We start from the raw sequence: 12,119 nt of genomic DNA, 5'->3' as shown, positions 1-12,119 counted from the left end.
GACCTATCATAGGAAGCCTCAACCAACTGGACACTATATACATGTATGCATATATGTATATGTATGTATGTATATATGTGTGTGTATGTATGTATGCATAACAAAACATCTATCATTTATATTTACTAACTCTCATGATAAATAAATGCAACTAACAAAAGGCAAAAATGCCCCTCAGCTGGGTGAAGAGAAGAAAATGTGGAAAGACAAGAAGCCTGGCACTTTTTAATCTGTCCCTCTACTCATCTGGCACATCCTGGGCTCTATACCACCTTTCACAACAGGGGACATTGGCAGAATTGGGAGCCTTGTAACCTAAGAAAATTCTAGAATGGTGAATTAAAGTTAACCCCCAAAATGCAAATCAAAGTTGGATCTACTACCTGAACTACCAGGTATTTATCGTTCAGGGCAAAACAGTAAGAGAAGAAGATGTGAGCTCTTAGTGCTCCGTGCGATTTGAGTTCCCGGGTGACTCCTAATGCACCCAGCATCAACACGTGGTCAAGAACCAAAAGGCGTTTAGCAGACTGTGCAGTAGGTTCCACAGCAGTACTGGAGGGTAAAGAAAAAAACTGTAAAAATCTGGAGAGAAACCCTTCCTTTCAGGGGTTTCAACTAAGAAAACATTTTACTAACTCGTTGATTACTGAAAAATACACATTTTTATAAAAAAAATTGCCAAGTCATAGGGGGAAACGGTAGTTTAATTTTAAGTAACTGCTAAGACAGTCTAATAATCAAGTTGTAGTAAATCTGTTGTAAGCAGACTTTGAGCAAAGCTGGGCAAGTCAGTTTATTTCAAATAAGATTTGGGCCATTGGTATTTATGATGTATATTAAGATAACTTTGATTCATTCATAGGAATGGGCATTTCTATTTTAGAGACAGTAAAGATGACTTTTTTTAAAAAATCAAAGATAAAATGTTCCAGGATGGATTTAAGATCCACTTTCAAGCAGTCTAACCGCGCTAGGGTAACTTCATGATTTTTAAAGGCAGAACTTTAAAGAGTTGGGAAGCGCGGCCCCGCCAGAGGGAGTGCTCAAAGGACAGAAAACCTGACCCTAATCAAAGATCCAGAGGCTATAAATAGAAACAGGTGTCCAAATCAAAGACAGAGAGCGACCCCAAATGAGAACCAGCCTTTGAGACACACATGCTTGGGTCTGGGGACCGTTCAGGGAGCTGAGAAAGTAGCAATTGTTGGAAACGTGCATTAAAAAGAGGAAACATACCTCAAAGATCATATCCTCACCCTCTTGAGCAGGAAAATAATTCCTGCTGCAGGGCCAGGGGGCATCTGACTCAAAGACCAAAAAAAGGAAAAAGCGAAGAGAGGTATGCGAGCTGAAATAAAAAACGTCAACCTCTCTTTGCCTCTGCTCGCTTCATTTAGAAAGTCAGAGAAAGTGGTTACCAGCCTTTAGGCTTTTAAGGTGGAGCCCTTGGAAGCTGATGGAATCACTCCTCTGCTGAGATCTGGCTTGGGAATCACTGTAATTATCATTATTAAGTGTTTAAGAATCCATAGGCAGATAGGACATTGCACTCGGAACACCAAAGACTACAATCTGCCGCTGTGTCCAGTCTCGAGAGCTCTGTGTCTCACAGATGGGAGCTGGCAACGGGTTGAGGCTCTCCAGTGGGAATCCGTAACTCAAGGCCTGCTTCTGTAGTCTGTGTTGGCTGCCAGCCTCCTGACTGTCTTTATGAATGTTCCAATGGATTGAACTGAGAGCACAGGGAAGTATCATCAATGGCAGCTAACACACAATCCCCTCTATGCTTCCCAGGGGTGGTTAGAGCCTCCTCACCTCATCTGAACTTTGAAAAGAAAAGCCCAAACACATATACAGGGGCCATAAACTAAAAAGCTACCACACACACATGGTGAGCACTGGTGCATAAAAACGAAGCATTCCTAATGAATTGTAATGTGTGTCAGTAAAAACGTAGCTTTTGGATTAGATGAATTTGAGTTTGCCCTACCGCTCTACAGATATCAAGCTAAGACCTTTTCAATCCTATGGGAAAGCACTAGACTGCAGGGCTAGTCTTTTGGACAGCTGTTGGAGAAGGAATTTTAAGAGTTCCCATAACCTGGTTATAGTCTAGGACCTCCGTGTATGACAAGAGCTAAGAAAAAAACAACATCAGGGGCTAACGGAGGGACGCCAGGGAGAAGGACGACCCAGAAACACAGCACGTGGGGGCTTTGAGCTGTAGACCGCCTCTCTAGAAACCTGACTACTCCGGCCCCTAAGGTCTTGGCGTCTCAGAGCACAGCAGCTCTGCTTCTGCTGGGGAAGGTGTGGCTTCCTCTCTCCTCTGGGCTAGTCTCCCAGAAGCCCTACGGTAGCTCCTTCTGTGGGTTTAGAGACCCCGCTGCCAACCCTCACCCCTCTCCCCACACTACTCCAGTTGGGGAAATCTCCCCCTAGCGGCTACGTCCCTCAGGTCTCATCGTAAGGGCAACGTCCTCAGAAGGGTGTTTGCTGGCCCCTGATGTTCTCTTATATAACTTGCTAATTACACCCACAGTATTTACTACAAATTCTGGTTTCATTATTATTTTTTTTTTTTTATTTTTGGCTACTATATATATATATCTGGTCACAAAACACCATACTCCAAGAAGGCAGGGGCTGTGGCTGTTTTGTTCAGCGACTGTTACCAAGCATCACCACAGACAAATAAAGACACTTGATAAATATTGGTTAAAGAATAGTGCTAAAAGCAGTTATCAGTTCCAGGAAGTTTCCTATGTTCCAGGTATCGTCAAAATTGTTTACCACACACCCTATCACTGTACCTTGTGCCCTACTTCCCAGAAACACGCGTGCACACACATACCACCTCACATGGAACTAAATCTCAGCACATTTCAATGCGGCCATGCTCATTGCAGCCATAAACATTATCCACACCCCGTTACTCACCCTTCTGCCCAGGATCTGGTTGATAGCCGCGCTCTCCTTTAGCGTGCACTCGGCTACGACGTTCGCTCTCATTTCTTTCATGTATAACATGAAAGCGTTCAGAGGTTTCTTAATGTGAGGTCTTTTTGGCTCCTGCTCCTTTCTCTGTTCATGCTGAGGCTTCCTAAAGGTGGCGGTGGGTAGGGAAGGGGCAAGAGGAGTTGGAAGAGATGGGAGAGAAGGTCTGTTCGCACTAGTGTGAGGACGACCCTCCCAGTTCTCTGCAAGCCGTCCAGGGACACCATCAACATGGAAGACCAGCATGGAGCTCACAGGAGGAAAACCCAAGTGGCATACAACCAAACCACAGGATCTCTTCATTGACACAGTGACAGTGAATAAGGTTCCTTCCCTCTGAGAAAGCTCCAACTGGGGCCCCAGAGCTGAGGCCCTTGGTCACCGCCAAAGAAGCTGGACACAAACTACCTCTGCAATGGGTGCTCACTTTGGGGGAATAGGGATTGAAGGACACTTTGAAAAGAAGTGGTCACCCCATAACCCCTCCTCCCGAGGGTGTGTGTGTGTGTGTGTGTGTGTGTGTGTGTGTGTGTGTGTCAGAGGTCAGCCTTGGGTGTTGATCCTCGGTTGACAGCCATCTTGGTTGTTGGTTTGTTTAGAAAGGGTCTTTCACTGGCCTGGGGCCACACCAGCCTCACGGTTCCTTTTGTCTCTGCCTCTCCAGTGCTGGGATTATAGATAGGCATGTGACATCACAGCTGGCTTTTTGACACGGCTACTGGGAACAAACTCAAGTCCTCATTCATGCAAGACAAGCTCTTTACAGATGACCTGGCTCCCTAGCCAGTGAGATTCTGACTCTTCTGACTAGACAAATTTTATATATATATAAATGTCCTTTGAATATATTTCAGGATCTTTACAGGCTACCACACATTGCTTGCCCTACCCTTCTCATCCACAGACTATAGAGGCATCATTTCTTATTCCTCCAGGACAAGGTAATACAGCCTGACTCAGAAAGTTTGAACCAAGGCTGGCCCAACAGGGAATCTGATGCCAATGACCACTTTTTCTTGAATTCTGTGCTTCTGAGGACTCTAACCTGGGTAATTGCATTTCCAGAATGATGTGCACTGAGCCTGCCACTCTGTTTCACTTCATTAAAGGAAAGTCTGGTGTGGGAAGAGGTCTACAGCTCATGATCCCTCCCAACTACATCCAGAACACTGTTTGGTATTCACTGTTTGGTATTCACAGGATGGTGAGTGTGGTGTCAATCGTGTGGTCCTTTCCAGAATCAGAGTCAAGTCCCTGTTCTCAGGGACAGAGCCTTCCAAGCCGAGCTGCATGGAACTTCACAACAGAAGAGGGGGCTCAGAAACCCGAGGTGCACGGGGGTGGGGGTGGGGGTGATGTGGGGGGTGGGGTGCCCTACTTACACATGCATTAGGTCGCTGTCAGTGTGGGGGTGCTCCTGTTTGACCTGAGGCGTTACAATAGCTGGGTGAGGGATGCCGGTTGTGTGGGGGCCAGGAGGACCAGGAATCATATGATGGGAAAACCTACACGGAGAGAGGAGAACACAGTATGCACTGCTGCCGTTACGGCCAAACCGAGGCGGAATCATAAGACCACTCACCAACTGCCATCGGCTGTGAGTGACGATGTATGTGCACACACCTGAGTATTAACTATAAGGCAGAATAACAACTGTTTTCTTTCTGTATTCAGCTGGAAAATATAATTATTCCCTGGAGTTTTTCAAACTGGCATTCTTTCTCAAGAGGGCAGCAGGCACAAGATCAGGGGAAACTGAATCTGTTTTCTTGCAAAGCAACTTTCCAACAAAAATTTCAATGAGAGGAATTAATGATAACATGACCCTCTATTAAGATTCAACCAGGCCAGGCGGTGGTGGCGCACGCCTTTAATCCCAGCACTCGGGAGGCAGAGCCAGGCGGATCTCTGTGAGTTCGAGGCCAGCCTGGACTACCAAGTGAGTTCCAGGAAAGGCGCAAAGCTACACAGAGAAACCCTGTCTCGAAAAACCAAAAAAAAAAAAAAAAATTCAACCAGTCATCACACTTCAAAATCGCACAGGAAGTGTTCCCATATTGCTGACTGTTACGTTAACGTCAGAAGGGAATAACTGAGAGACGGGCAAGGAGAGCCCTCTCAGCCCCTCACTTATCAGGTTTTCATTCGCATTGTCCAAAACGACCTTCTACACAGCGATGACGTTTGGGAGACAGGGCCTTAGGAAGAGCTGGTTCCGGAGTTAAGGGCAATGCCTTTCTCCAGGGCAATAATATGTAGCATTCAAAACATTAACCTGTCTACCACCAGCCACGGCAAAGGAAGGAACCTCCCTTGCTAGAAAAAAAATAATGTTCCAGATGTTTGCTGATATAGCTCAGTAAATACTGAGTAAAATTGGATATGCCTTAGAAGTTTTTTTCTTTCTGATCAGCTTTATAGTAAAAGCTAAATTTCACAAGAAAAACATTCTTTGGTTTTTACCAAAGTCTGTACAATCAACCTCTCATTGGGAAAGAGAAAAGGATGTCCACTAGGGTGTCTAGTACTTCAGAAACAAACTTCTTCATTATTAAGGAATCAAAAATACAAATATTTGACCAAGTAATGATGTCTTGCTAAATGTAAAGACACCTGACGCTTGATGTTTTTGTGTCCCTGTGAGGCAATCTTTGTCTTCAGTCTTCAGTGTTGAAGACCATAAAAAGGAAGACCACTAACCAATCTAGCCATCTAGATTTATATTTCACTGAACAAAGAATATATATATTTTGAAGCTGAAATTTACCACACAAACTATAAACATCAAACCCACATAAAAAAAAAAAAAGACAGATTGACAACCAGTTAATAGCTCACCATTAGACTTCCAGCACAGTAACAGTAGCTTCCTCAGAAAAGCCACGTGGGACACACAGATGATACAGCACAAAGCTGTGTGTGCATCAGGTATACCAAACACACAGAAGGCATCCCTTCCAGAAGCAGAAGCGCCACACAGAGCAGCCCCAGAGGGCTTCACTTGCAGAAACATGTCCACACAGGGCCTGATTCACACACTAGGATGCACATCCTGCCACCATAGCTGGGCAGCTTGCTCCTACGGTCCTCTGTCCCCTCAAAAGCCAAGGGCCAGTTGAGGAAGGGTCTTGACTACGGGGTGTTTTCAAGTACTGGCGCATTAAACTGATTTATGTTTCCACAGAGGAAGCAGTGGTAGAACTCAGACCCAACTCGTTTCACGGTCCTCTCTCAGACCCCCGCCCCCCCCGTCCCCCGCCCCCAGTGCTCTGAATCAAACAAGCTCTTCTAACATCTACTTTGGGGATACATGTCATCCCACAGGCAGGTGGCCACGAATCCTGGAGGTGCAATGTTTCCTAGTGCGGCTGGTGCCTCGGAATCATTTTGACACCTAGTGTGGGAGCCAGGCACTGCAGGGACACACGCAGGGGGCTGGGTTAGGCACTCCTAGCCAGCCAGCCCAGAGGCAAGCGGGGCGGGGTGCGCACAGCGCGAGCAGGGGAGCAACCTGGCCGGTCCACCTCCACCTACCTGGACATGGAAGTGTCGCCTGACAGTGAGGATGGGTAGGGTTGCCTGAATCCACCCGTGATGGGATATACAGGCTGACCTTGCCTGAGGTCACAGAAGAGAGGAACCCATCAATGACACAACACCAGTTACCAACTAGCAGTAGGAGTTTGGTGACAGGAGAGAGGGGCATCGGAAGGCAGTGGGGGGTGGGGGTGAGGGGTGGGGGCAGCACTTTTACATACGATCATCTTCCTCCCTTACCCTCCCACATTTCCCCCATCAAAGCGCCGTGTGCCTTGAAGAAAACTCTCCCTCCCTTGGCTCTGACACAAGCTAGGCCATCAATGATTCTTTATCCCTTTCCCTCACCCAGCACCTTTAATGCAGAGTAGGACTTAAAAGATGCTTATTGAATATAATGCAGCCCACTGAATAGTAAGCTATGCCTTCGGAGAAGCAGCTTAACCAACTCTTCATCCAAACCTTTGAGAATTTAGAAATAGAAAGGGCGCCAACTGTTCTATTTACATACAAATAAATAACATTTCGGAGACCCCTGTTAGAGTGAAGAAATCAAAGACTGATTCACTGCAATTACTGTCCTCCTCCCTAAGAGGTCCTTCTTCCCCTCTCTCCTCTCAAGCCCCACTTTTTCTTTTCCAGTGGTTATTCCCAGCCACCAGCGATGGCCTAGGCATATTGCTCCTGAGTGGCTGAGTTCAGGCAGTCAAACTGAGCTAGGGCTGGACGTATACACATATCAATCAAACTCATGGATTGAGAGACGTAACGCTAAAGGGGGAGGGAGCGAGAGACCTGGCCTTGCTGGAGAAAAGGTCAGAATGTCTGGGTGTGCAGACAAGGCCATGGTATGGGGGCTGTGGGGGCAGCAGGCTGACTAGAAAACGGGGAGAGGGGTCTGCTCAGCTGCAGCACCATCTCAACGAGGGGGAACTGAGGAGGGAAGGAGGGACCCGCACTGAGCTGGAGGAGAAAGCTGTGTACTAACAGCCACACTCTTCTCACCAGCTACTTTCTTTATCTTCACAATTTAAAAAAAAGTGAACGGGCAGCAGCATTTGGAGTGTTTCCGGAAATAACCGTCACAAAGGGAAACACTGGCATTTGAAGTCTGAAGAAAACCAAAGCACCTAAGTCCTTTCTTGGCCCCCTGAGGTGAGCTTGGGTGCTTGCTTATTGACAATGGGAAGACGCTAGTGTCCTGTTCATTTCTCTTTAGCCAGTGTCATTTGCCTGGTCACTTAGAAGCAAAAGGAGACGTCCAGCAAGTCTAAGTTCACGGTTCAAAAATATGAGTTGTTAAAGAGAACCTGGGAGAGGAAAGCCACTGAGCCTCCTCAGCGTCACATGGCATAGCAAATGCCCAAAGCCACAAACGGAATCCATAAAACTATAAGCTTCAAAGCGAATGCTATGAAGTCATTTTCTACACAAATTAGCGGACAGATTCAATTCATTTCAAAGTCCCTCTGTGTGTGTGTTTTTTTTATCTTTCAAATGGAAATGAAATAAAGTTAGCACCTTGCCTGTTGCTGTAAGATCTCTCATTCCCCAAGAGCAACCACGCACGGAGCTCACTCCCACGGACGGAAAGGGGGAGGACATGTGTGCCAACACTCAACCCAAGGTTGTAGGAGTGCTCTTACCAGCCGAGGGGTGGGGTGATCTGCCCGACGGCACCCGGAGACAGGGGGTAGAAGGTGGGGATTTCAGGAGCTGGAGGGTGTCTGGACATGCCTGTTAAAAGGAACGGAAATGCATGGTGTTTACATTCAGGGGACCATCATGCGGAAGAGCCGGAGAAAGGCTGTAAAATGCTGCATGCCATTTACGGGACAGAAACTGCCCATCAGGCCTGGTGAACGGAAGCGAGGCTTTCTTAGGACTTCGACACCTGGGAAACAGGGTCTTCAGACAGGCAGCTGTAGCTGAGGAAATCCACGCAGGAACGAATACGCTGCCAGGAAAACAGGCCTCTGAGCAGTCTTTTGATAATCTAGTCTGCCTTCATTATTTCACTTGAAGAAAATGGTAGACCAGTGTTTTCGTGGAGGATGGAAAATGACAGACAGCCCTTCATAAGAAGACGGCCTGCCATGGGGCTCAGAGATTAGGGAAATTGCCATTTTCATTGGTTCCCTTATGGACACATAGATTTGGGAAATGTGATACCTCAGAGGATCAAAGATTAATTAGGAATCCTCTTCAGCCTCATAGTGGTCACACTTGATATGATTCATTTGTTCTCCACTGCCATTTCAGCTGCCTGTAAGCTCCTCATCAGCTCCAGTCCTCTGGGCTCCAAGGTCACACTGTTCTGGATTAGCTGTATTCTCCAGCGAAGGAGAACGCCACCAAATTGTCTCTCATGCTTGAGCTCTCCTGGGAGCTGAGTGTCCTGTAACGGTGACACCCACCTAATGCTAGTCCCAGATGACATCCCTTCTTAGACCCTACCTTAGGTAGAGGGGCAAACAGAATTGACAAGAGAAATACACAATACGTAAAATACGAGATTTAATGTCCTGGGAGAGGTGTGTCTGAGACGCCCTAGGGAACTTACTACATATCGATGTCCACAGCTTCAAAAGACCATTTCCATCTAGGGCATAAGGACTTACCAGGAGTCACCAGTCAGTGACTAGATACATTGCCAATATGTGGAAATAGATGAGCACACGAGAGGGGCTCTTTAAATACTTGACACGCCCATGGACTTGAGGTGGATCTTAAGATACTGGAAGACCTGAGCACGAGAGAAGAACTCGAGTGCGACCTCCAACGTTGATATTACTTGTGTATTTAAGACAAACCACCGCTCAGTTCCTTCCCAAAGCAGCAGAGAGGAAAACAGTCTTCAGGTCGCAGTCAACAGGCCTCTTGCCTCAGGTCAATATACATTTTGCTGTTTTCAGAATCACTTTAAATCTCCTTTAATCCCCCCCCCAATTTTGTTGGACATGCTAATTTCTTTTGATCCCATCCCAGTGGCTCCCCAAATTTGTTCCCTAGGATGTTTTTCTTGTTTCTCAGAAAGGGGTAGTCTGAAGTTCATGCCTCAGGATCTTTGGAAAGTTTTTCCACTTGTTGCTGGCTCCCTTACCCGAAGATCCCCAAATCCTCAAATCTCTGGGTCTTCTGGGACATTCAAGTTACAAACAAACTACCCCTCACCCCACAAAGACAGCCAGACCAGCTCAGAACATTAGCAATGTGGATTTTACTCCTTATGAATGAGAAGGTTTCCAAAGACAGTTTCTGTTTTCTGGGTATTTCTGCCTAGGGCTCCTGTATTGACATGGTGTTGTTATCCTCCCCCACCCCCAGATAAAGCTGACCAGCCTATGGGAACATCGGCATCAGTGACTCTGGTCTCTAGTTGGGGTACATGACATACACTGAGGAAGCCCAAAGAATAAAGCAATAGATGAGTTAGTTCAGGTTTGGGGGGCAAAGTATGCAAATGGCATCATATAAACTCAATAGTACGTAAATGAGCACCTTCCAGCCACAGTTTACATATCCCCTGAGGTACCTGAAGATGGGTGCATGAAGCCCAGGACAAACATATAATTAAAACCAGGATACCCACATTAAAACAACTAGAAAGCGTGTATGGAATACACTATAATAATCACAAATTTTAAAAAGGGAAACAAAGACTAAAGAAAGCAGAGAACTAGCTGCTCACACCACTGGGCCCTTCTTTAAACATGCCTAGAGAAGTGATAAATTAGTGTTATGCAAAGAAAGGGGGAAGGTAAACAACCAAGGAGTCATAAATATATTCAGCAGGTTATAAACTGTTGTTCCAAACTCACCCATCCTAGAATTTTTTCAGAGAAAAACCACTCAAAAGCAATGTGCTGTGGTTTTTTGTTTTGTTTTGGTTTTTTTTCAAAACAGGGTTTCTCTGTGTAGCCCTAGCTGTCTTGGAACTTGCTCTTGTAGACCAGGCCGGGCTCGAACTCACAGACATCCACCTGCCTCTGCTTCCCAAGTGCTGGGATTAAAGGTGTGCGCCACCATGCCTGGCTCTAGTGTGTGTGTGTGTGTGTGTGTGTGTTTTCTCATCATAAGATTAAACAAATGATAGCCGAGACTTCTAAATCTCCAATAGTTTTTCACTCGTATCGGCAGAGTCCGCAGATGTGTGTTCCAGCTCGGACCCGCTGTGAGATTGTGAGCCACACTAGACAGCTTACATCATGACTCTCTGGAGACAGCCAAAGATACTCAGACTCACCACGCACAACAGTATGCTGGCTTTGTGATTTTAAATGGGGAACTCCAGAGACGAATAATTCTATACATTTTCACCTGAGTGCATGATGAGATTTTTGGTTTCATGTTCCCTGCTTAGGAAATATATATATATGTATATATGTTTGGGGCTGGCATATTCAGTGGGCATGAGGAGGAGGGCTTGAAAAATACCCCTGTGGATACTTTAGTGAACGCATGGCAGCCAATGGCACTTTCGTCTGTTTGTACCCCTACTGGTTTGTACTGCAGATCAGAGGCTTTTCCAGATCTGTCACTGAGAACATGATGGTGTTCCACTTCTAGTTTTTTTGTTTTTGTTTTGGGTTGTTTTCTTTTAGTGAAAAATTAAAGCAACAACACATTTTCATGGATTTTTGAAGAACTGCCAACCAGCTGCATGCGTCTTCAAGTGCATTTCTGACTCACACTGGGCAGAGACACCTGTATACCTGGAATGAGCACCAGGGCTCAGGAGACACGGTTGCTTCATCAGCAAGAGGCCTGGGCAGGCCAGACGTGCTTACCTTGCTTGGGGTTGACATCTGATGGGATGTGTGACGGGTGTGATCCTGGAGAAAAGTGCTCGTCACTGTAAGTGATGAGGGGCGTGAGAGGGTGGACGGCGTGAGAGGGCTGCACCACCGGCACTTTATTGGACTGCAAAGTAACCACAAGGCCAATCGTTACTACGGCCTCCCGACCCTCGTCTCCTCTCCCCAAGAGAAAAGGTCACACGGGAGCAGTAGGCAGTTATGAAGGGAGCACAAGAGCCACGTAGTCCTGACCAGCTGCCAGCATTTCTATGGCAAACAGTCTTAAGTACAAGAATATGCCACAAAGAGCCTGATGGTGACCTGACCAGTGGCCTGCAGAGGTTATCTGGCTTCACCGTGCCTCGCGTGACCAGAACCTCTGGACACACATGTTTACACTTCCTTTTCCTTCCCTCCTTACTTTCTGTTTGGTAAAGAGCTGCTAGAGCAGAGTCGTGATCTACAAGCTCTCCACGCATTACCTATGTCTAGCTGTAAAAGACCATTCAATAAAAAACTGTCCTTTGAACAAATTAGCGATTAAATATTGCTGACTTAAACGACTTCGTCGGCAGAGACTTGTAATTTACAAGTCCGTGACGCCTTAGCACATCTTTCAGAACCACGCTCCCACAACGTTTTCACGTCTTGCAGCTTTGTCTGATGTGACCATTTGCTTTAGCTGCTACCCAGTCGTCTGATGCTCCTCTGGCTTCCACGAGCATCCACAATTTCGTGTTTAATTCCACAACATAAAAATAACAGTTTGAAAGAACACTTTAA

At 46.3% G+C, this 12,119-nt stretch overlaps 1 protein-coding gene across 14 annotated transcripts in view; it reads right to left on the bottom strand.

The window, feature by feature from the left end:
- Lef1 (lymphoid enhancer binding factor 1) overlaps positions 1–12,119 on the bottom strand; it is a 112,222-nt gene that overhangs the window by 24,416 nt on the left and 75,687 nt on the right. For 9 of the 14 annotated variants that reach the window (XM_059266235.1, XM_059266232.1, XM_059266233.1 and 6 more), the window contains exons 4-8: positions 11,328–11,460; positions 8,184–8,274; positions 6,535–6,618; positions 4,383–4,505; positions 2,944–3,106 (exon numbers count right to left, since the gene is read on the bottom strand). In XM_059266235.1, coding sequence (XP_059122218.1) covers positions 2,944–3,106; positions 4,383–4,505; positions 6,535–6,618; positions 8,184–8,274; positions 11,328–11,460 — 594 coding nt within the window. The remainder of the gene's footprint in view (positions 1–2,943; positions 3,107–4,382; positions 4,506–6,534; positions 6,619–8,183; positions 8,275–11,327; positions 11,461–12,119) is intronic. The other 5 variants (XM_059266236.1, XM_059266237.1, XM_059266241.1 and 2 more) reach the window with 1 other exon arrangement.

Source organism: Peromyscus eremicus, chromosome 6 (assembly GCF_949786415.1).
Source record: "Peromyscus eremicus chromosome 6, PerEre_H2_v1, whole genome shotgun sequence".
Classification (NCBI taxonomy): domain Eukaryota; kingdom Metazoa; phylum Chordata; class Mammalia; order Rodentia; family Cricetidae; genus Peromyscus; species Peromyscus eremicus.
This window is presented reverse-complemented; position numbering and strand designations above follow the sequence as displayed.